The following is a 25,872-nucleotide window of genomic DNA, read 5'->3' on the forward strand; positions in this document are numbered from 1 at the left end:
GTTTTTTTTCTCCATGTGTTCTCATCTTGTGTCAACCAATCAGCTACCTCCAGTCACTGGCCTCATCCTGGTGTTTCTCCTTGTCTCGTCAGTTTGCTTGTATTTGCTAGCCTGGTTTTGTTCAGTCCAACTTGGTTTGTAGTTATTTGTTGCTGGAAGTAACATCTTGTCATCTTTTATTTGGTGCTGAGTTTAGTCCTACTGTTTCTTTATCAAACCTTTGTTTTTGATATATTTACTTGAATATTTAGTTTTCTTTATATTTTGCCCTGTGAAATGGAACCTTTTTTCTCCAACTGCAAAATTTTCCCTGTAAGTGCAATAATTTTTTTTAATGGAATATGATATTGGCTCACAAAAGGCTCTATTAGATGATAAAAATCCACACACAGCTGTTGACCTGCGAGCCTGAGGGCTGGGGAAGCACTTTGCGGACGTTTCTGTTTCTTGTCTGCCCCCGCAGAGAACACAGACAGCAGCAGCTCATCAATAACTTCAGTGATGGGAGGATGAGGAGAAAGAGGTGTTCGAGACGAGTGAAAGCGCTCAAATTGAAGTTCTTGAAACCTGGGATAGAAAGCCCTTCCGTGTCCTTTATGGCCTCAACTCGCAACCTTGGTTGAGGATGACCCCCCTCCCCAGGGAACAAAGAGAAGAGGGCGAGTGACCAAGGTAGACTAGAGAACACTTACGTGGAACACCTTGCTCCATTCCTTTCTTTCTTCCTTTTCTCTTTCCTCACTTCCTCCTGTGTTGCCTTCCTTTACTTTTCTCCTTCCCGTCCGTTCATCCTTCCTTCCTTCGTGCTTCACTGATTCCTACTTTCCTTTCCTTCTTTTTTCCATCAACCCCATGGTTCCTTCATTCTTCTTTTTTCATCCGTTTTACATCCTCCATTCCTATCTTTCTATCGTTTTTTCCTCTCTTCATTTATCCACTGTTGCTTCCTTCCTCATGTGCTTTCTTCTTACCTCTCTAGCATCCTCCCTTTCCTTTTTCCCCAACTTCTTTTTTTTGTGTAGGTCTATCCGTTCTTCATCCTTCCTTGCTTCCTTTCTGTATTCCATCTTTTCTTGCTTCCTTTCTTATTTACTTCCCCCTTCTTGCCTTTCTTCCATAATGCCTGATCTTTCTTTGCATCCTTCCTCCCTTCTGTTTTTTCCATCAGCCTTCCTTGCTTCCTCCTTGTTTTCTCTCTTCCCTTCCTCTTCTTTTCATCCTCCTTCCATCTTTCCTTCCCTGGTGAAATCCTTTCTTCATGCTTCCTTGTTTAATTCAGTTTATTGTTTTTATTTTTCTGTTTCCTTCCTTCTTACTGTCGTCACTCCCCCCTCCATCTTTATTCTTTCCCTTCCCTCCTAACCTTTTTTCCTTCTTTGGATCTTTCCATATTTCCTGTACTTTCTTCCCTGCCTTCATCCATACTTTCTCTGTTTCTGCCTGTTTTTCTTTCTTTCCTTCCTTCCTTCCTCGTACAGGTTAATTTCAAAAGCGTATAGTTGGTTTTGTGGCAGCCCGTTTGTCTCCTCTCCATGCTGGGATATGCGTACACTAACGTGACTCGTTATGATGAGGACAGTTTGACCCAGCTACAGACGATTTCCCAATTTCCACTATTCTCTGTGGTTCCTTCCACAGTAAGCCTCCGATGAAAGAGCAGATCCGGTGGCTTGTTATTGACTGTATGGATTATTTGGGATGTGTGAGTGGCAGCCGCTGTCCTGTTCAGCATGCCCTCTACGTTTCGCACACATGTAAGTTGGCCATTAGCGCGACGTGTAAATGCCACGTGTCGTAACACGCGTGGAAGTGTGCCATTAGCATGCTTGTCATGACACACACACGTGCGCGCCCGCGCGCGCACACATCAAACACGCCGGTTCTTGTTACTGGGCAGGGTAGACTCCATTAGCATTGATCGCGTGTGTGTGTGTGTGTGTGTGTGTGTGTGTGTGTGTGTGCGTGTGTGTGTGTGTGTGTGTGTGTGTGTGTGTGTGTGTGTGCGTGTGAGACTTTTTTTCCAAATTAAGGCACTCATCATCCAGCTGATTTATTTTTAACCAAACGAAAGAATATAATTTTTACTCATGTACAGTGTAAATTCAATGTAATTTTTAATTAAACGATATATGGTTTTAGTCAATCAAAAACATTTTGTTGTATTTTTCATACATTTCTAAAGGTTTTTGCTGCTTCATTATTGAGAAACTTTTTTAGTTTGTCATTTTTATTGACTTTTTTCGAAAAGCATTTCAATTTGTACATGTAAAATTTCAATTTAAAATCCCTTTTTGTTGGTTAAAATATTACAAAATATTTTAAAATCAAAATTAATTTTTATTCATTTTTTAAAAAAGTATTTTCATTTAATTTCACATCATTTACCTCAGGTGGAATGGTGTATCAGCTGGTAAAGCGTTGGCCTCACAGTTCTGAGGACCTGGGTTCCATCCCGGCCCCGCCTGTGTGGAATTTGCATGTTCTCCCTGTGCCTGCGTGGGATTTCTCCGGGCATTCTGGTTTCCTCCCACATCCCAAAAAACATGCAACATTAATTGAACACTCTAAATTGCCCCTAGGTGTGATTGTAAGTGCAACTGTTGTCTGTCTCCATGTGCCCTGCGATTGGCTGGCAACCAGTTCAGGGGGTAGCCCGCCTCCTGCCCTTTGACAGCTGGGATAGGCTCCAGCACTCCCCCTGACCCTCGTGAGGATAAGCAGCAAAGAAAATGGATTGATAGATAATTTACCTCATTACAATTATTGAGATTATTTCATTTAGTTTGGTTAGAATATTCAATGTTTTAATTGCAAATATTGACATTTTGGGAATTCTTTTTAATTTTCTACAGTTAATTTTTCTCAACTGTTTACATGTATTTTTATTTAGCTTCTTTTTTAAGTTTTGTATTTCATTTTGTAGCTGTACTTTTCACACTTATTTTTCTTACATATTTTATATACATCGTGATATTTTAATTTTTTTTCATCCAATTGAAATATTAAAACTATATAAAAACTCGTTTCAATTTCCTGATTGTTTTATTTCTTTTATTACAGTTAATATTAGATGTATGTATTTGACTTTTTTGATCAATTATTTTATTCCTATTTTAATTTTCATTCCTATTTACCTGCACTCGTAAGCGCTTTGTCTTCTTTGGGATGTCAGACCTGTGGAGAAGAAAAAATATATTCTGTAGATAATTTTTCATTCATCTGGAATCACAGTGCCCCCTGTTGGTCAATGGCCATACCAACCTGTTGGACACTTTATTAGGGACACACTGACATTACAAAAAAATGGATTTTTAGGAATGATTTCAGATTAGTGTTCATTTTTTTCATAAAATACGCATTTTTTGGTTACAATGGGAATTAACTTTTTGAAAATAAAATAAATAAATGCAAACAATGAGAATAGCATTTTTTCCATTCAAGATTAAAACTTTTCATGTATCTATGACTATGTCTTAAACTACTTTATGATCGTAAAGTTACACTTTTGTTTCTTGAACAAATTATTCTGAAAAATAAACTTTTTTTGATCAAGCGGAAATGTATTTGCATGATATGGATTTTTTTCACAAATAAGTCGACTGTATTCTTAGGAGATGGAGACTTTTTTTCTCTCAAAAAGTCTTATTCGTCACAGTTATTCTTCAAAACACGACTTTCTTCATACATAATCAAGGAGAATTTATATTAGCCCAGTGCCCCTGCCTTTGTGTTTACCTTTTATTATATACTGTATGTACATCCTTTTATTGTTCACGCTTATTTCCCTCGTGTACTCATTTACTAAATAAATAATAAACATAAAAAGTAAATGTTGTTGGATGCTCAGAAGCTTCACTGAGTGCCTTGCATCTCTTGCAGACGCCCAGTAAATCACGATCTTGACACAAATATTTTATTCAAGTTTACAGAGAGAAAAGTGACTTGCACACCAATATTCTCAATGTCAATATGAACGAGTTACCAACGCTTTATACAGTATTAAACAATACGCATTTTTTACATACCTTAAAAAAAACGTAGCTATCCATCCGTCCATTTTCTTAACCGCTTATCCTCATAAGGGTCGCAGCGAGTGCTCGAGCATATCCCAGCTGTCAACAGGCAGGAGGCAGGGTACACCCTGAACTGCGTGCCATCCAATCAAAGGGCACATAGAGACAGACAACAGTCACACTCACAATCACGCTCATAGACTGTCCAATTAATGTTGTATGTTTTTGGGATGTGGGAGGAAACCGGAGTACCCTGAGAAAACTCACACAGGCACGGGGGAAGAACAATGCAAACTCCACACAAGCAGGGCTGGGATTTGAACCCCGGTCCTCAGAACTGTGAGGCCAACACTTTTCCAGCTGATACACCATTCCACCTGAGGTAAATGATGTGAAATTAAATGAAAATACTTTTGCTGACAAAACAGCTTTTTTTTTCTTATTTTGATTGGACTTTTTTAAACTATGAAATTTTCACATTTAATTATTGTTTTGGATTTACATTTTTTGTTTTCAGAATGTTGATTTAAAAAAAACAAATTTTTAAACATATAAACTGAATTCTGTTAGCCCCCACTTGCTCGTAGAGAGAAACAAAAGTAAATTGCTGGAGTACACTATTATTGTAAATACAAGTATAGGTTTTTAAGTTACCTAAATATTTGAAAAATATTTGTGGACATATATCAGAAATATATTTACAATTTTTCAAAACGTGTATTTATTTTTTAACTTAATTTCTAATTATTTAATATTTGCTTTTTTATTTTAATACTTCAAATCGATATACAAACAGTAATGACAGTATACCTAATACCAAGTTTCTACTTGAAACAAAAACTAATTAAAAAAATACAGCATTGCCCACTAGTGGTCAAAGCATCTAATTACAGTGTGCGTGCATGCATGTGTGTGAGATTAAGATTTAAGGATTACCGTCTGTTTTAAGTAAATGTCAGTTGTAAAGAGCTAACATCACTGTGAGTGTTCAGCGAAAAGAATGTGAGGTGAGTTGAACCTTTTTGTTCGAGCGGTTGGCCAGGACTTTTCGCTAAATTCTAATGTATCGCACTAAATTTGTCGTAACCATGGCGATGACGTAGAACGCAGAAATTTTCAGTTCATTTGTAAGTAGCAACTGATAGCTACTTTTTATTTTTCTAACAATTGAAAAATCGAATTGCAATAATTTAGTGTCTAGATAGAATGCATTGTCTCCAACTCCTGTATATACTAATCAAATAACCCCCCTTATTTGGAAGCAGCGACAGGTCACATGACAAGCGCCAAGTTCTGATCATGGTTTTAATTGACCCCTCCGTACAGGGCACTTAACCACACCTCCTGAAGTTACGTCACCCCACGTGTGCTAACCTCAGACAAACAATTAGCAAAAATGGCGGCGCAGGAAGAAAAGACGAGAGCGAAATTGTCCGATTTACCAGCTGATTTCTCACTCGCATTCTTAGCGAACAGTGAAATATCGTTGAAGAGCAGACAGCAGGGCTTCAAGTATTTCATCGAGGGGTATTTCAATGGTATTTACATGCATATCGACGGAGAAACCATTGATATGAGCGCGAGATCTTTCCGGAGTCAGAGGAAGACCGAGAAGCCACATAATATAACATATTTTAACCCAAAGACGAATTCGTCATTGACAGTTTCCTATTTTCGTGTTACATCTCACACTTGTGTGCAGAATCTCTATATGTATCTATATAGCCTTTTGTGAACCGCCGTATGAAGGAAAAGAAGGCGAGGCTTGATTTACGAGTTGTTTCTCTCGTTTCCTTTGTGTAACGTCACGCGCTCCCCTCAATAATTATTCTTGAATTAGTGCCAAACCTACGTAAGTCCCGACCGAGTACGACAATCACTACTTTAGTCTCCTCAAACATCCTTCCTTCAGTCTTGGTGTCTCGGTGCACGTCGAAGGCTTTTAGGACTCGCTAGTCCGGTTTCGCTTAGCTCCCTAACCGCCAACAAAGAGAAACGTTTGTGCAGTCAGGTCCTCGCAAAGTATCGCTCAACACAGATCACCAAGTGTGTCAATCATTCACACGTAGCTATGTTATGCAAGCGAAGAACTGCTAATTCATTTATATGAGACATGTATTGAAAATCAAATATAGGGCATACCTTCGTGCAAACATAGTCCGGTTTATCTTAGCTCACTAGCCGCCAACAAAGAGACACGTTTGTGCAGTCAGGTCCTCGCAAAGTATCGCTCAACACAGATCAAGTGTGTCAATCATTCACACGTAGCTATGTTATGCAAGCGAAGAACTGCTAATTCATTTATATGAGACATGTATTGAAAATCAAATATAGGGCTTACCTTCGTGCAAACATAGTCCGGTTTATCTTAGCTCACTAGCCGCCAACAAAGAGACACGTTTGTGCAGTCAGGTCCTCGCAAAGTATCGCTCAACACAGATCAAGTGTGTCAATCATTCACACGTAGCTATGTTATGCAAGCGAAGAACTGCTAATTCATTTATATGAGACATGTATTGAAAATCAAATATAGGGCTTACCTTCGTGCAACTATATCTGTTCCGGTTGATTTTAGATGGATTCAGTTGATCATGCCGTCTTTCACAAAGTTTGATCCATCAAAGACGTTTTTTGTACTCGGTCTTCGGTTTTGGAAAGGGTACGAATTGAACTCCACCAACTAGCCTATCAGGATACCTGTCGTCACTATTACAAAGTCCGTGACTACACGTCTTAACCATATCTATTGTTAAGGAACCCAAATGTGTGATAAAACGCTAACAAAAGCTATACTGGACCATGAGACTTTGTCAGAGGTAATGGCGGACGCCAACATTTATGCAGATCTCTGGCCTCTGATTGGTCAGCGACGCGGATGACGCAATTTCTACGGAGGGGTCAATTCAGATTCGTACTTTTGTTTTTTTTAGACACAAACAAAGCAAAACCTTAAATTCTGAGTTTGCATGTTCTCTTCGTGCCTGCATTGGTTTTCTCCAGACACTCCGGTTTCCTCCCATATCCCAAAAACATGCATTAATTAATTGGAGACTCTAAATTGACCGTAGGTGTGATTGTGAGTGTTTGTTTACATGTGCCCTGCTATTGGCTGGGCAACCAGTTCATGGTGTACCCCGCCTGACAGCTGCGGTAGGCTCCAGGACTCCCCGCGACCCTCATGAGGATAAGCGGCTAAGAAAATGGATGGATGGATATACTGTAGAGAGAGAGAGAGGTTTTTTTTACGGGGAATAATGTATCTTTGTTCATCTGGGTGCGGCACGGTGGATGAGCTGGTAAAAGCATTGGCCTCACAGTTCTGAGGTCCCAGATTCAATCCGAGAGTTTGCATTTTCTCCCTGTGCCTGCATGGTTTTCCTCCGGGCACTCCGGTTTCCTCCTCCAAAAACATGCAACATTAATTGGACACTCTAAATTGCCCCAAGGTGTGAATATGAGTGCGGCTGTTTGTCTCGATGTGCCCTGCGATTGGCTGGCAACCAGTTGAGGGTGTACCTCGCCTCCTGCCCGTTGACAGCTGGGATAGGCTCCAGCACTCCCCATGACCCTTGTGAGGATAAGTGGCAAAGAAAATGGATGGATGGATGTTCATCTGGGTTTTTTTAAATTTTACCAATGAGGCAGTGATAGGCTGAACAAATATTCTTTTATTAAATGGGAGGAAGTACATACTGTAATTAGTGTACCCTGTATTTGTTTGTTGGTCTACCGTAAAATAGAATATGTGCTTTGACTCCATAAAGGTTGGAAACCACTGCGTTAAAGGTGCTTGCCCGTCTTTTGTCAGCCAGGCCAAAGTATTGTCATCAAGACCCATTTGGGAGTGTCTTCTCATCACAACTGAACAGAGTTCTTGGAGTGTGGCTAAGTTAAGAAAGCTCAAGCTAAAGCTGGCATCGGTCCACTTTTCGAGCCACGTTGAGGGAGGCTCATCACTATTTGTGGAGATCGAACTCTCTGGCGCCGTTTCGTGGAACAAATTGCTTCTACTTGTAGGTGGGAATGCTTGCGTGCTCCAGCATCACACTTGGATGTGCTTTGCTTTTTTTGCAGGGTGTACTCATGTTGTAGGAGGAAATTCGTCACCATGAAGCCCGCTGACGGGGATGGTAGGAAACGCACATACAATTGCATGACAGAAAGTTATTTGTGGGCCGCTTAGGCGTGCCTGTTTGAGTCCTCCTTGTATTTATGAAATTATAACTAAATTGTCATTCTGTAGCCAGCCTAAAATGGCGTCTGCTTCTGTGTGCTGTCTTCATTTTAAGGTGTGCAAAACGGTGTGGAGTTAAAATATTTTTTTAAGATGGTTAATGTGACATTTACTGAACCACTGTGGTGCCAATGTAAGAGAAATTTTTAATTAATTGATCTGTTCCCTCAATTGACTAAAATCAGTCCTTAGTTTACCAATCAGTACGCTGTTAAGTAAACTTTTCCCTCAAATTTCACAAACTGTACGCATAATTTAGTAATCTGTTCCCTCAGTTTTAGTCAACTATACCCTCACTGTACTAAACAAAGGTTACAGATTTTGGCCCAGTCAATTTTCCAAAACTGTTCTAATTCAGCCACATTGAAGGCTTTACATGCATTAAGAGCCTTTTTAGGGCCATGCCTTGGCATGTCAATAGGATTCAGGTCAGGACTTTGACTGGGCCACTCCACTTTAGCCACTCAGAGTTGGATGTGCTGGTGTGTTTTGGATCATTGTCCTGCTACAGAACATTTAGCTTGAGGTTATGAACAGATGGGTGGACATCCTCCTTTTGTATTTTTGAGAAGACAACAGAGATGGCGGTTCAATTTATCGCAACAAATCTTCTAGGCCCTGAAGCAGCGAAACAACCCCAGACCATGACATTATCACCACCATATTCCATATTCCATATTCTTTACAAGTGGCCCCCCTCAATAAAAACACACAGGAAGCCTGAAAGTTTGCTTTAAAGGTGCCATTTTAAGATCATTTCCAGGTGTCCTTCAAAAAGGAACTTTGCCCCTGCCTGATTTAGATCTATCTATCTAACATCTAGATCTAGATGCTACCAATGTCGTGTGGCTGTTTTCGTGTGTGTGTCCACGCGTGTGTTTGCTACACGGGTTCGCTTGCAGATCTCGTCGATTTACTGGCCATGGTGGTGGAGGACGTCAGCAAGGCTGCCAGCAGAAACGTGACCGGTGCCCATCTTCTTCAAGAACTCCTAAGCGCTCCAAGGCTGCGTGCCTTGCTGCAGGTACGACGCTAATCAACAGGCGTGTGAGGACCACCGCACGCAGTTGTCAGATTGTGATAACACTTTCTGTCCTTTCTCTCCAGATTTATGAGTGCCTGTTGACGTTCAAGAGACTCTGGCCCTGCCCCTTCTTGGCTCACGCTTCGGGACTGTCACGCGAGGTTTTCACCAAAAATTATGACTGCAACGATTAATACACCTGACTAACTGCCTAACTAAGCGACTAACCGACTGAATGACGTACTAAATGATTGTTAAACTTAAAAAAAAAAAATCCCTGGCTGATTGACAAGCTATCTACTCGAATAACTGACTGATTGACTGAGCGACTGGCTCACGAATTGAATAATTGACTGCCTGCATAACAAACTGACGAACTAACTCCTTGAATAACTCACTAGTGGACCTTTCCGATGGCGATCTTAAGCTCTGCCCCATAATCCATGTCCCACATGCTTCTAAAATGGTAATTGAACAGAACAGGTTTGAAGTGGATTCTCTATGGGATATTTCAGATAATATTGGGGTATGTTTTTTGCCAAATGCGTCAGACTTGTGCACGAGAGTTCTACAGAAAGGTCTCAACTATTTCACGCAAGGATATGTACACGGAATTAAGATTTTGGATGGAGCAGGACGCATTGTCAGAGTTACACCGAAATGTTGGCGATTGATGCAAAAAAGTTTGACGCCTCACAAACTCCATATTGAAATCCAGCAGGATAAAATAGTGGAATCGTACTGCGCATGTAAAGCAGGGTGAGTACATTTTACTTGGAAAGATCACAAGTAATATCATTGTAGTCTTTATAAGTCAGTGGGTGTATTTATTTGACTTGGCTAGTAATCAAACCCAGTGCTCTGTCTTAAAAGTCCGATGTGATACAAATAGGCAAATAGACATTTCTCTTGCATGACATGGCGTATTTACGTATCACTAACCTGACTTTTCGGCATGAAACATTACACACTTCATTCAGCAGGTCAGTGATACACTAACAAAGTGAAAGTTGCTCTCCTGCTATGTATAAAGCACTGATAATAATTAAATCAAACTCAGAGAAGATACTTCTCCCTCACTTACCTTTGAACATACAGCCTTGTGTTTGCTGATATTGTTCACATTTAGTTGTATGTGCGCTCTTCCGTAAGCCTTAATCCATCATAGACACTTCGTCAACTGTGTTTTAGGCTTTGGAAAATGAATCAACCGGGCACCTTGTGACTTAGCAGGATATCTTTCATCAGAATTGCACATTCCCCAAGTGTATCTGAGGGACATTTTCTTCATAACATCAACTTTTCCAAGTGCACACTACTGACAACCACTATTTCTTGTGGGACAACATGGCGGCAGGGGTCTGTCAAGCGAGGGGTTGAGACAATGCGGATTGGCTATTATTGTACGAGTGATTGACAGGTCGGAAAGATCCATTGACTGCCTAACACTGAGCGCACACTGAGTTTGCAGTTCCTCTCAACGCCAGTGGGTGGCGGCCTGCGTCCATATTCCAGGTATCAAGTTTTGACGGGAAGCTGCTCATTAGGTTAAGTTCCATTTGGTGTCTCCTTCGCCTTTTGCTTGGTCCGGATTGGTGGCACCTTTGTGAGTCCAGACTTCGAGGGTAGATGTTAATTAGTTGAGGACCCACCAAGACAATCTCACAGCAGGGCAGCTTTGAAGAATGTAGTTTAGAGTCGTGGGGAGTCTGTGACGCCTTTCTAACCTTTCCGACGCTACTTGTTCTCTTATTAAAAATAATAATAATGACAGTGATTCTGGATTTATAGGCGACGTGTTTTTAATAAAAAACAAAATAAATAACATGTCATGGGCATGGCCTGACCTTTGCCATTGGGGGCGTGGCCACCCCACTGCTCTGGGCGGGACCACCTCTTTGCAGGTAATTAGACCAGGCATTTAGGTTTGGAATTTGTCACTGGCATTTGCCAGTTTGTTGCGTTGCATTTACTGCATGTTGGATTCTCCATTGCTGTGCGTAAATTAGAGCAATCCTTAGTCACAGCAATTCTGTGCCCTTTTAGTTTGACCACGTCTTGATATGCTTCTTGGTTTTCCACATAGTCATCTGACCCTGTTTCATGTTTTTTTTTTTTTTTTCATCCTGCCTCTGCTTTGTTTTGGACTGCCTTTTGGTATTGACCGAGTTCTGGAATAAAGCCACTCTGACCATTATGTCGTTGCCTGGAACTCCTGCATTTGGGTCCGCCCCCAGGCCGCTGGTTCTTGACGTAACATAAATATTAAGGCAAAAGTTAGCTCAGTTAAGTTAGCAAATTAGGTAATTAACAAAGTAGCTCAGTAATTTACTGTGGCCTGAAAGTGCAAAAAATATAATAGATTGGGAAACACTTTTGCATTTCAGAAAACAAATGACCAAAATCCGAATTAGTTTTACATATCAGAAAATGAATTTACAAAAAAAGGGAACACTTTCAGTTTTCAGAAAACACATTAACAAAAGCAGTTAGTCTTTACAAAAGACCAAACAAATTACAATTGAGAAAACCTGTGAAGTGAACCACCCATTTCACAGACATTCTTAGAAATTCCATACCCTTTCTCAGCACTTTCAGGCCACCATAGCAATTAGCTGACTAAAAATGTTCACACTCACTACATGGTCTGTTTCATAAAAGTTTTAACAGCAGTTTGTGAAGTTGCTTCACCCTGGAGACAGGGAAATACTAACCATGGGTTTTGTCCCATGCTTTTGTTTGAGGTCCAGGCTGTGCTGCATACGGTCCATACTCCTTCCGTGGAGGCTACAGAGCTTCAGATCCTCCTCAGCTCTCCACACATGAAGGTCCTACACCTAATCAGCCCCCAGGTCCTCAAACCCAAACCTAACGGTCTTCTCGTGCTTTCAGGCCCTGTTGTCCTGTCACGACGCCATCGCTCAGGCTGACTTTGGACCCGTTTTGCCACCACTACCCGACGTGCTGCCTGAAGATGAAGAGGCAATCAGAATCATTCGTTTGGTGAAAAAGGAACAATCTCTGGTCAGAACAAATTGGAAAAACATAATGGAACAGCATATCGACTTGTCCTCACTGTATGTGTGTGCGTGTGTGTGTGTGTGCCTGTTTGGGCATGTGCCCTTGCATGTATGTGTTTCAGGGGGCCACCATAAGGAAGGACAAGGAGACAGGAGAGATCTTTATTGCCAGGGTGATTCCTGGCGGACTTGCAGACCGCAGCGGTGTGTCAGTATGCGTGTGTGTGCGTGCGTGCGTGGGTGTTTGTGTGCAGTCAAGTCAAGTTTATTTGTACAGCCCCAAATCACAAAAAGAGTATCAAAGGGCTCAGGTGACTGATAGGCAACATCCCCTAAAATAAAAACCCCCTATCAGACGAGGGAAAACTCAGAGGAGAAGCGACCTCGGATGGGGCGAGGGATCCTTCTCTTAGGATGGCCAGGCTGCAATGGATGTCGAGTAAGCAATAAATCTCAGTCTGATGCTGTACAATGTTCTTAATGAGCCCATTTAAACACAAACAAAAAAAAGGCTGCACAGGGTGATGCTTTCAGTGGTTCTGCTTCAGGTCCTGGCCAAGCCGGTCAGAGAAGAATCATCCATGGCAAAAACTCTAGGGAAGTAGTCTAACTCAGTGATTCCCAAACAGTGTGCCGGGGTACATTAGTGTGCCATGAGCGCTCTTCAGGTGTGCCGTGGGAAGTTATCCAATTTTATTTAATTGCTAAACATTTATTTCCAATAAATTATGTATCTTTATTCATTAATTAATGCCAGTGAGGCACAATGACAGACAAAGCAAAAAAATCATCTTCTATTAGATACATACAGTGATTAATCGATACATTTTTGTTAACATTTACTTTTGTTGGTGTGCTGTGGGATTTTTCAATTGTAAAATATGTGCCTTGGCTCTATAAAGGTTGGAAATCATCTTATCCCAGGTTGTCAGTGCAGAAGCCTCTAATTCAGTCAACGTAATGTGGCCTTCTTCAAGCATGAAAATAGGGGGGGAGAGACAGTAGTAAAACATGTACTTGACCTAAATGCCAAATCAGGATTTCATTCATTTCATAGATTCATACATTGCTACTGAGGTAGCAGGTCTAATATCTACAGGCAACGGCGATTAGAGCCCCAATGAGAAATGCTGGAGAGTTTGGACTTCATTCTGGCTCTTTGCATCATCAAAAAAAAAAAAAAAAAAAAAAAAAAAAAAAACCCAACTGTTTTGCAAGAGGTTTTCAGACAGAGCTTTCAGTACATCTAAGTCAGAGAGATATGCCTAAGGGCAATCTAGAACCTCCAATATATATATATATATATATATATATATATATATATATATTGGAGGTGTATGTATATATATATGTATGTGTATATCTATATATGTATGTATATATATATATATATATATATGTATGTATGTATATGTATGTATATATAAATGTATGTATATATATATATGTATGTATATATGTATGTATATGTATGTATGTATGTATATGTATGTATATATAAATGTATGTATATATATATATGTATGTATATATGTATGTATGTATGTATGTATGTATATATATGTATATACATATATATATGTATGATATATATATATATATATATATATGTATGTATGTATGTATATATATATATGTGTGTGTATATATATGTATGTATGTATACATATATGTGTATATATATATGTATATGTGTATGTATACATATATGTGTATATATATATATAAGTATATATATATGTGTATGTATATATATGTATACATATATGTATGTATATATATATATGTATGTATCTATATGTGTATATATATGTATATATATGTGTGTATATATGTTTATATATGTATATATATGTGTATGTATATGTATGTATATATGTATATGTATGTATATGTATATATATGTGTATATATGTATATATATGTATGTATGTATATATGTATATGTATGTATATATGTATATATGTATATGTATATATATATATATATATATAGTTTTTCTCTCTCTTTAAAATTGAGTACTCTCTTACTCTTTCTCAGGTAATTATTTGGAGGCCTTTTTTATACTTTTACTAGTTCTAAAGTTGCAGTACTCTTGAGCAAGCAAAGCAAAGTTACTTATGTAGCACATTTCATACACAAGGTAACTCAATGCGCTTTACATAATTAAAAACATTTTAAAACAAAGAAAAACAGATTATAAAGCTTTAAAACAAAAAATAAAAGTACAAATAAAACAGCATACAGTGCAAGAAATATCATTTAAAAATGGAAGTAATCTAAAAATAATTGGAAAAGGGTTATACATACAAATACAATACAATATTTGGGTACTCTCACAAAGACCAATTGTATGAAGATTATGGTCTCTGATAAGATCATTGACTATAGAAGCTTTTGAGGAAAGTGATCTAATATTCTTGAGACCAATTTTCCTTTTGTGTGTGTGTGCGCAACATAATGGTTCAGATGTGCAATGTTTTTTTATCTATTCGTATGTTTGTGTGTCTGTGCAAGTAACATATTTTGTGTGTATGTGTCAGGTCTTCTCCATCCTGGAGATCTTCTGGTGGAGGTGGACAGTAAGCCACTAGTGGGCTTGGAACCCGAGGAGGTCATCCAGATTCTGGTTGGTGTCCGGGCAAGCTTGACCATGTTCCTCATTGTCCTTACATTCCTGGTTTGTCTCAGATTATTCATTATCCTCATCATAACCCTTTACTTATTTTCTTTGTGTGCTCAGATGAGGTCTGAGGGCACCATCCTGTTCAAAGTTGTTCCAAACGAATCCCAGCTGAGCAGCACCAACAAACCAGTGAGGAGCCTTCACCAGACTTGTTGAGAAAAGCTCATGTGAGAGATGTTTTCTGAGTGTCTTCTCCGTCTTTTTGAGGTCTACATGAGGGCAATGGTGGACTACTGCCCCTTGCAGGACTTGGCCATAACCAGCCCTAAAGTGGAGCTGGTCTTCAGTAAGGGGGATTTGCTGGAGGTCTTGGACCAGTCAGATGGACGTTGGTGGAAGGCCAGGAAGATGAGCAGCTCAGCTTCCTGCGCCAAATTGATACCATCCCCAGCCACGTTCAAGAGGTTACCTCACATGGCAACTAACTAACAAACAAACAAACAAACTAACTAACTAACTAACTAACTAACTAACTAACTAACTAACTAACTAACTAACTAACTAGATTACTGACCGATTAACCAATGAGCTCTCTAACAAACAACAGTGTCTATATCTTAGGGGTGCAAAATTAATGAGATTTTAATCATAATTGCAATTTTGGCTCCCATGATTAAATGAACCTTATCATCAGCAAATTATGAATTATTGTTTGTTTATATGTGCCCTGCGATTGGTTGGCAACCAGTTCAGGGTGGACCTCGCCTCTCGCCCAAAGATAGCTGGGATAGGCTCCAGCACGCCCGCGACCATAGTGAGAATAAGCAGTAAGGAAAATGAATAAAAGAATTAATGTGGACACTGCCGTATATGAAAAGTTCTCGAATGTAGCATTCCCTGCAACCCAGTTCGGCAGACGCTAGTTGTTGAACGCATGGGCCAGGCTTCATTAAGGGTATGGCATTGTGCTTCATGGCCAACTAAAAACATAAAAGCTTAAACTGGCATGATGTGCATCTATCTACCCATTTCCTGAACTGCTTGTCCTCCTTTGAAGTGCAGGGGGCATTGATGTCCAGTGTAGTAATATATGGAATGTTTTATTTTGAAGCTGGCAATCTCAGCACATTGGCGGAGAGGCAGCATGTCACAGTAAGAGGTGGGTCGTAATGCATTACATTTTCTCTATTACATTTACTCAAGTAACCTTTTGGATCAGTTATACTTGTCAGTCGTTTGAATGCACCATACTTTTTACTTTTACTTGAGTATTTATGTAAGAAGAATCGGTCCCAAGCCCGTATAAATGCTGAGGGTTGCGTCAGGTCGTGCATCCATCTTAAAACTTTGCCAAACAAATATGAGCGTTCATCCAAATAAGTCCATACTGGATCTGTCTCAGCCTGGGTCGAAGATGAAGGAGAGATGGAAAGGGGGTTCTTTGACAGAAAGAGAAGAGGAAAGCACAGAACCTAGAACTGACTACGTGGACTTTGAATGTTGGCACTATGATAGGAAACGTTTGGGAGGTGGTTGGTGTGATGATTAGGAAAAAAGTTACTATAGTGTGTCCTGGAGAGCAGAGGGAAAGGCAGTAAGGCTAGAATTTTAGTGGCGGGGTTCAAATGATTTTATTATAGTGTATATGGAGGGTGGCACGGTGGAGCAAACCCCGACCATGCCTGTGTGGAGTTTGCACGTTCTCTCCGTGCCTGCGTTGGTTTTCTCCGGGCACGCCGGTTTCTTCCTACATCCCAAAAACATGCAATAATTGGAGACTCTAAATTGCCACTAGGTGTGATTGTGAGTGTGACTCTTGTCTGTCTCTATGTGCCCTGCGATTGGCTGGCAACCAGTTCAGAGTGTACCCCGCCTCCTGTCCACTGACAGCTGGAATTGGCTCCAGGACTCCCGCGACCCTTGTGAGGATACGGGGCTCATAAAATGGATGGATGGATGGATGCAACAAAGTAGGGCAGCATACTGGTGTGAATGCTTAGGGCGTCTGCCTCACAGTTCTGAAGGTCGGAGTTCAAATCCCGACCTTGCTTGTGTGGAATTTGCACGTTTTCCCCGTGCCTGTGTGTGTTTTCTCCCAAAATAACCCCTACTCCATTTCTCTTTCTATATAAACTATCCATCCATCCATTTTAGTATTGAGATGAGCTATTGTTATTTACCAAAAATAGATTATATTATAACAGGCTAGACTCAGGACAGAAGTATCTGCGAGCAACAGTATGGTTTCATGCCTAGAAAGAGTACCACAGATGCATTATTTGCCTTGAGGATGCTAGTGGAAAAGTACAGAGAAGGTCAGAAGGAGCTACATTGTGTCTTTGTGGATCTAGAGAAAGCCTATGACAGAGTACCAAGAGAGGAACTGTGGTACTGCATGCGTAAGTCTGGTGTGGCAGAGAAGTATGTTAAAATAGTACAGGACATGTATGATGGCAGCAGAACAATGGTGAAGTGTGCCTTAGGTGTGACAGAGGAATTTAAGGTCGAGGTGGGACTGCATCAGGGATCAGCTCTGAGCCCCTTCCTGTTTGCGGTGGTAATGGATAGGCTGACAGATGAGGTTAGACTGGAATCCCCTTGGACCATGATGTTCGCAGATGATATTGTGATATGCAGTGAAAGCAGGGAGCATGCAGAGGAACAATTAGAAAGGTGGAGACATGCACTGGAAAGGAGAGGAATGAAGATTGGCCGAAGTAAAACAGAATATATGTGCATGAATGAGAAAAGTGGAGAGGGAAGAGTGAGGCTACAGGGAGAAGAGATAGCGAGGGTGGAGGACTTCAAATATTTAGAGTCAACAATCCAGAGCAATGGTGAGTGTGGTGAGAAAGTGAAGAAACTGGTCCAAGCAGGTTGGAACAGCTGGCGGAAGGTGTCTGGTGTGTTATGTGACAGAACAGTCTCTGCTAGGATGAAGGGCAAAGTTTACAAAACAGCGGTGAGGCCGGCCATGATGTACGGATTAGAGACAGTGGCACTGAAGAAACAACAGGAATCTGAACTGGAGGTGGCAGAAATGAAGATGTTGAGGTGCTCGCTCGGATTGAGCAGGTTGGATAGGATTAGAAATGAGCTCATTAGAGGGACAGCCAAAGTTGGATGGTTTGGAGACAAGATTCGAGAGAGCAGACTTCGGTGGTTTGGACATGTTCAGAGGCGAGAGAGTGAGTATATTGGTGGAAGGGTGCTGAGGATGGAGCTGCCAGGCAAAAGAGCGAGAGTAAGACCAAAGAGAAGTTTTATGGATGTGGTGAGGGAAGACATGAGGGTAGTTGGGGTAAGAGAGGAAGATGCAGGAGATAGGCTAAGATGGAAAAAGATGACACACTGTGGCGACCCCTAATGGGACAAGCCGAAAGGAAAAGAAGAAGAAGAAGACAGTCCTTGTTTCTTGCCATAATTATCTCATGATGACAATTACAGGCCTCTCTCATATTTTGTGTATGTGTTGTGATGTTTGTGACAATATCATCAGCAAGCAGAGTGAGCTGAAGGAGAGTAAGGAGTGTACGGATAACAAGTATGACGAGAGTGACAGCAACAGAGGCGGGAAAGCAGGTACGGACCATTGTGTGACATCCCCACCAATCGTACACAAGCTTTTACTAATATCTTTCTCCCCTCATGAAGTCACCATAGCTTATAATGGTGGGTCCAATATTTTTGTACACTGAACCTCTTCTGTTTCAGAGGAGGAATCTCAGGACAAAGGCATTCCAGGTAATATACAATATAGTGGATATAAATTTTTGTACACTTCCTATACTACTACATGTTATACAGTATTGATATAGGAGACATTACACAGACTATGAGCATCTTAAAATATGACTTGTGTTTGTTTTGATTTTTTTGTCAACCTATCCAGAAAAAAAACCATTTTAGTTTCAGTTAGATTATCAACCAGGTAGTTATTTAGTCAGTCACCTAGGTGTTAAGACAGTTATTCATGAAACTTGTTTGTAAGTTAGCTTGTCAGTGTTTGTACAGCAGTCAGTTCGGTTAATTGGTTGGTTAAAGTAGTAGTTGAGTGAGATAGTTATTTGTCGTATCGATGTCATGCTGTGTGACGTGTTGTTTTTCAGAGTCAGAATCATCAGATATTCCTGATGGTCTCTACCTCAGTAAGATTATTCATATGTTGACTTTTATCAGTTTACTTACTGTACTTCCAGCATAATTTATAGCGGGATTACAAATGTCATTGTGTCCTCAGCGGGTTTCCGTCGTAGTTTTTGTCTGTTGAAGAGGTCGATGTCGAAGAGGCGACGTCAGTCCTGCACCAACATGAACGCCTCTTGCGCCGCGTTGGCCACACCCTATGAGGAAGTGGTGCGCTACCAACGACCCCCAGGGGACCATCACCGCCTCATCGTCCTTGTCGGTGAGAAGAGCGTAACTCAAAACTCTAACTTCTAACGTGTTAAATAGTGTCAGCAAAAGTCTGCGCTGTACCTTCTTCGGCATAACAGAGGTAATTAAAAGAGGAGAGACCTCATCATTTATTAGCTGGTAGGTCAATTGGTTGTCTGTCAGTTGGTCGATGTCAGGTTTACCAATTAGATATTCATTAAATAGGACAAAAAGGAAGCAAAGACATAAGTTGGAGTTTGACAGCTTGCGAAGAGAGAGCAGAGGAACTGTCTCGTACAATTCACCACTGCACTCTCTGATTATCCTCTCCTTAGCACCTCTGTTTATTTGGTTTCAAAACCTATTTACATGGATGTTACAAAAAGGAGCAAAACATAGTTGGAAACACAGTGTACTTGTTTGTTCATGTGTGTGTGTGCTCATATGTGTGGAAGACTGCTGAGTACATGTGTGGTCATCATTTCCTTCACAGACAACAGGTGCTCCTGATTCTAACAATAATGATGATTAGATCGTCTTGTTCTTCTGATATCTCCTGCTAAGGGGCTGCCACGTTACTTAGAGTTTTTCTTTATTGGAAGCAGATGTATGATAACTATGATCAAAATTATTCCTACAGTCGGTCAATCAGTTTATTCGTCACTTCATCAGTTAATCATTTGGTTACTCAGTTCGTCAGGCCAATCACTGAGAATGAAGGTATTCCTCCTCAGAAAACATCAAAGCCAGATTACAGTTTGCAAAAAGACACCAGGACAAAAGTTCTTAACTTCTGCAGACCTGTCATGGGGTCTGATGAAACTAAATTAGAGGTGTTTGGCCATAATGACAAACATTTGGAGAAAAAAAGGGGACGTTTGTAGACACGGGAACACCATACGGACTCAAGTGTGGAAGTGGCACCGTCATGTTGTATGGCTGTTTTGCTGCAGCAGGGACTGGATCTCTTCATAAAATAGATGGCATATTGAAGAAAGAACATGGAAGATATTAAGGCAACATCTCAAGACATCAGCAAGCTGGCCGCAGATAGGTCTTCCAAAAGGACAAGGACACTGAGCATACTGCCAAAATGGTTAAAAAGTGGCTTGAGGATGACAAAGTCAATATCTTGGAGTGACCCTCAAAAGGCCCTGATCTGAATCACATCAAAACGTTGCAGTTCCAAGGCAACTGACAAACTCGACCCAGTTACTCATGTTCTGTCAGGATGAGTGGGCCAGGATTCCAGCAGAGTTGTCATAGCCAGAATACGAGCCTGGACCCAAAAACTCACGAAACCAGGTACAGTTCGGGAAGGATCTTTATTAAGTCCAAGGTCGAAACACAGGCAGGCAGTCCAAACAAGCAGCAGGCGAAGAGGCAGGGTCATCAACGAGGCAGGGTTCTGTTCACAGAGCATTAAAGGCAAGAACCTGGAGTTGCGGGAATGAGACATGAAGTACAACGATCACACACGGACCAGACTGCACGTGTGGCAATATATACGGGCCGTATTTACCAAGCCGAGACGCAGGTGAGCGCATCTCCTCATCGGGTTGAAGGCTAAGGACTGACACACCCATGACAAGAGTGCAGTCAGAAACTTTTCGAAGGTTACACAAAATGTTTGACCCGAGTCATGCAGTTCAAAGGAAATGCTACTCGATAACAAGGAAATTTATGTCAACTTTTGACCTTGAAGAAAATAATACAAAATGTTCCTAGAAATTCTCTCATTATTGTGCCATTTAACAAAATTAAATAATTTTGGTAATCCTGATCGACCTGAAATTAGGGATGTTTAGTCTGATTTGACTTCAAACAGTAAATAGTAAAAAAATGAAACAAGTTTTTGCACAGTGTATGTATGTCTATGCATGCATGTATGTATGTATATTTTCATTTGAAATGTAATAACTGAACCCATAATGTAATAATGTACTAGTCACTTTAACTAGTCATTTTTTGATAATACTGTAAAATTAAATGTTAAAATTTAGGTATCCACACATCCATCCATTTTCCGAGCCGCTTATCCTCACGAGGGTTTCTGGCGTGCTGGAAACTATCCCAGCTATCTTCGGTAGGGAGGCAGAGCACACCCTGAACTGGTTGCAAGCCAGTCCCGCGGCACATAGAAACAAACAACCATTCACAATCACGTTCACACCTACGGGCAATTGAGAGTCTTCAATCAACCTATCATCCATCTTTTTGGAAATGTGGAAGGAAACAAGAGTACCTGGAGGAAACCCATGCAGACGCAAGGACAGCATGCAAGCAAACACTGTATAGGCAGGGCCAGGGTAAGAACTGTGAGGCAGATGTGCTTACTAATCATCCAACGTTCTGCATTTGTTTTAATTCCCTATTTGAAAAAAGACCATTCAAGTAAGAACTTTTTTTCTTGTGTTTTTGAGATTGTCAAGTGAAAGCTGTACCTGGCTACTAGAGTGGACTAAATAGGTGGAATATACAGTTTCTCTGAGCCCTGCAATTGCCTGGGAACTAGTTCAGGGTGTACCCCTCTACATGCCCGAAAATAACTGGGATGAACTCCAGAACTCCCACGACCCTTGTGAGAATAAGCAGCTTAAAAATGGATGAATGGATTAGAATGCCCCCCCGCTCCGTCACTGAGTTGGTCAGTTGATTCAATTACTTCAATAGGTAGGTAGGCATGTAGGTAATTGGTTCATTTGTCTGTTGATCAATTAGGTTGGGCATTAGTTAGTCAGCCACACAGTTTGTCAGTTTGATCATTTGGAAGTCTTTTAACCAGTTAGTTAATTAGTTGAAACACAAAGTAACGTTCTATCTTATTGTCATATTTGTAAACAATTTGACCATTGTGTTGTTTTACGTTACATTTTCTGGTGTTGTCTTTTTGTATTCTGGCTCATGCTGTGTACGCTGGGCAGGTGCAGCAGGCGTGGGGGTCAACGAGCTGAGAAAGACCCTTATCCAAGTCAAGCCAGACACCTTCCAGGGACCTGTACCACGTACGCCAGCGCCTCCTTCAGGCTCATTGTAAACACTGTACATGCATATGCACTCACGTACACACCCCCCCCCCCCACACACACACACAGGCAGACACACGCACGTTCAGTGAAACACTAATTGAGTGACCAAGCAGTGTTTTTTTTTTTTTTTTTTTTTTTTGCTGTGACTGGCTGCTGCAGACACCACCCGACCAATCAGAGCATGGGAGCAGACGGGCAGGGAGTATCACTTTGTCAGCAAAGAGCTCTTTGACTACATGGTGTGCAGCCACAGGTGAGTTTCTTTTTGGCTTTCATCCTCTTCACACACACCTGATTCAGGGTTTGCGTGTGTGTGTGTGTGTGTGTGTGTGGTGTGTGTGTGTGTGTGTGTGTGTGTGTGTACGTGCGTACAGGTTTGTGGAATGGGGCGAGTTTGAGGGCCACAAGTACGGGACCAGTATTGATGCCATCAATGAGGTCATCAAACAGGGACGTGTGTGCATCATTGACATCGAACCATATGTACGAATATATGTAGCATAGTCATTGTACTATGTAGCACAGCAGAAGTATCAGTAATAATACGAATAGCATACTGTATTCGTATTGGTAGAAATATATTTTGCATAGTAATAATACATTTAAGTGGAGGATTGTACTTACCTAGTTGGACTAGTAGTAATAGGTGTATAACAGTAGTTATATCAGTAGTAATGCATGTAGCATGATAGTAGAGGTAATAATAGTAGTAGTTGTTGTTGTAGGAATGCATGTATAGTAGTAATAATACCAGTAATTGTGTATCGTAGCAGAGTAGTACAAGCAGATTTATCAAGTACTGTATATAACATAGTAGTAGTAGTACCAGTACTGATCTATGTAGTATAGTACCAGAGGTAATGTGTGTGTGGCAGAAGTAGTAGTAGTATCAGTCAAAGTCCTTGTAGCACAGTAGTTGCACCACAAGTTATAAATGTAGCAAAGAAGATATAGTGACTGTAGTACTATACGGAGCATGCAAGGAGTAATGCGTTGCAAAGTAGTATTACAGTAGTAATGGGTTGTATCATACAACTAGTACCAGTAGTAAGTAGTAGTTGTAGTAATACTAAAGATAATATATATCGCATAACAGTAGTGGCAGTTGAAATTTGTGTAGCATAGTATTCGTACCAATAGTAGTACATGTAAAATAGTAGCAGTATAAGCAGTAATACATATGGCATGGTCATGTATGTAGTAATAGTAGTAGTAGTAATACACTGAAGTGTCTTATCAAGTAATCTGTCATGTTGTAGAACATTCCTCCTCTGAGGACCAGGAAGTATAAGCCGTATGTGATCTTCATCAAAGCTTCCAACTTGGAGAAACTCGCAGAAACTACTGAGAACGCCAGCATTGTTTGCACTTACCAACACAACAGAAACTTCACCGTAAGACTGAGCAGTACCCATGGACGTGTGCATACATACATACATACATACTACTAGGTAGAGGCGGAGCTGTTCACGAAATCCAAATTTCAATTCGTACCTGCGATGGTTTGCAATTCTGTTGAGTAAATGGTAACTCTTGAGAAATTTAATTAGTCTTGTCTGGTTGGGTTAAAAGTGAGAGATTAAAGTATGTTGACAGCATTATCATTAATTGTTATTATTGTTGTTTTTGTCACACTATTATTTAAATAGTAAGTTTCTTTTGGCTTGTCCCTTTCGGGGTCGCCACAGTGTGTCATCTCAGATGAACGCACATATATGTTTGGCACAATTTTTACGCCGGATGCCCTTCCTGACGCAACCCTTCTCAGGGAGTGGAGGCCCCAGTGGGATACGAACCCACTCACACTATTATTATTATTTAAATGATTTGATTTAATTAGAACTAGCTCTGTCTTTGTCTATGCCAGCAGCGTATAGTGACATGCAGAACTATTAAATGCTCTTCCATTGGATGGCTAAAGGTACAATAATGTATCCCACTGTCGTAATTTATACAACAGAAAAAGTCACGGCTCGTGCAAATACATTACACTAAATAAGTCCTGATTTCACACTGAGTAAGTACTGTACTTTTTTTTTTTTTTGTAAATTTGGCCAAGATCATTATGTCAATGTTCCTACTTATTATGATATTTAAATATTTCTCATGTTAAATCAATGCCTTGGCTTCACCCAACCCTTGCTTGTGAACTTTTACCTTTTATACTCAAACTTGACCTTTACCTATTTACAAATAGCCTTTTCATCTGCGGAATGTTCCCAAAAGGTGTTTTTAATGCATTTATCAACCATAAAACTAACCCTAACCTTAACGCAATGGAGTTGCCCAGCTTTTTGTGGAACATATTGCGGGCATCAAATCCAAAATAAGAGAATGTGAACAAAATAAATACATAAAATACATTCATCAGTTTGAATATTAAATATGTTGGCTTTGTTGTGTATTAAATTGAATATAGGTGGAAGAGGATTTGCATATCATTGTACCTGTATTCTGTTTTTGTTTTCATTTTACACGACATCCCCACTTCATTGGACATGGGGATTGTCCATGTAATTAGTTATTCCCCAACATTGCATAAATAATGTACATACATACAAACATGGATACATATCTAACTATTTAATCACATAACTGCCTAATTTGCGATCCATCCATTATCTGAGCCTCTTATCCTCACAAGGGTCACAGGAGTTCTGCAGCCGATCCCTGCTATCTTCGGGCAGGAGGCGCGGTACTCCCTGAACTCGTTGCCATCCAATTGCAGAACTAACAGCTACCGAACAAAAAACCTACCTCACCTATCTCCCTACGGTATTTAGCGAGTGACCTGCCTACTTCCATACTTATTCATCTCACCACAGCTGTATGTGTGCTACAGAAGCAGGACCTTAATGGTGCGGCAGAGACATCTTCGGAGATGGAGCCGAAGTACAAACATTTGTTCGATGAAGTGCTCTTCAACGAGCAGCTGAACAACACTTGTGCTAAGCTGTGCGCTGCCATCCAGCGGGCACAGGAGGACCCTAACTGGATACCTGTCAGCTGGACCCGAAGCTAGGACTAATTGGTCGCTAAACATGAAGTAGCCCAGGGGTCTGCAACCTGGCGATCCAGCGCCACATTCTGCTCTTTCATCCTTCTGCTATGACTGTCTGTATCCTAAAAATAAAGACTATTTCATTTTAATTTGTTTTTATCTTTTTCAAATGTAATTCCACATTTTACTTCTGTGGTGCACTTTGTACCATTCCAATAAAGTGTTTTTTTTCCCCTGCTCATAGAATCTGTGATATATACAGTATACCAGTACTGTACTCAGAATCACCTTTTGCATAGCAAAAATAACAAATTCTTCAATGGTAGTTGCAGCTGCTCTCATAAGACAACATGCAGTCAATTGCCAGGGAATAATTTTGAGACATTAAGACATTATGAGAAGAGTCACTGAACAATAACAGGTTGCTAGTAATTTGGCTACGACGGTCCTTTTTTTTTTTTTTGACAGTTGTGCAAAAAAAAAAAAAAAAAATGCTGTAATCTAGCAATTATAGCAAATTGAATGCCTAATACAGCAATAGGCCAGT

The 25,872-nt window shown here is 40.5% G+C and overlaps 1 protein-coding gene across 1 annotated transcript; it reads left to right on the top strand.

Moving 5' to 3' along the window:
• Nucleotides 1-9,074: 9,074 nt before the first annotated feature.
• Nucleotides 9,075-25,474, top strand: LOC133512200 (MAGUK p55 subfamily member 4-like). The gene is made up of 18 exons (XM_061841587.1): nucleotides 9,075-9,271; nucleotides 9,355-9,432; nucleotides 12,016-12,099; nucleotides 12,164-12,295; nucleotides 12,414-12,495; nucleotides 14,836-14,921; nucleotides 15,036-15,107; nucleotides 15,186-15,382; nucleotides 16,030-16,077; nucleotides 18,418-18,500; nucleotides 18,633-18,662; nucleotides 19,028-19,066; nucleotides 19,159-19,326; nucleotides 22,220-22,300; nucleotides 22,484-22,577; nucleotides 22,699-22,807; nucleotides 23,584-23,718; nucleotides 25,167-25,474. Exons 1-18 carry the CDS (start codon nucleotides 9,077-9,079, stop codon nucleotides 25,344-25,346), a joined length of 1,893 nt encoding a protein of 630 aa, XP_061697571.1. The 5' UTR covers nucleotides 9,075-9,076; the 3' UTR covers nucleotides 25,347-25,474.
• Nucleotides 25,475-25,872: the final 398 nt, after the last annotated feature.

Source organism: Syngnathoides biaculeatus, chromosome 14, assembly GCF_019802595.1.
Source record: "Syngnathoides biaculeatus isolate LvHL_M chromosome 14, ASM1980259v1, whole genome shotgun sequence".
Lineage (NCBI taxonomy): Eukaryota > Metazoa > Chordata > Actinopteri > Syngnathiformes > Syngnathidae > Syngnathoides > Syngnathoides biaculeatus.

Excerpts from the sequence above, each read along its gene's own strand:
- LOC133512200 (XM_061841587.1), top strand. The coding sequence starts at position 9,077 with ATGCTACCAATGTCGTGTGGCTGTTTTCGTGTGTGTGTCCACGCGTGT. Across the intron at positions 9,433-12,015 it reads CTTCGGGACTGTCACGCGAG|GTCCAGGCTGTGCTGCATAC; the intron begins GTTTTCACCAAA and ends CTTTTGTTTGAG. Across the intron at positions 12,100-12,163 it reads TCAGCTCTCCACACATGAAG|GCCCTGTTGTCCTGTCACGA; the intron begins GTCCTACACCTA and ends TCGTGCTTTCAG.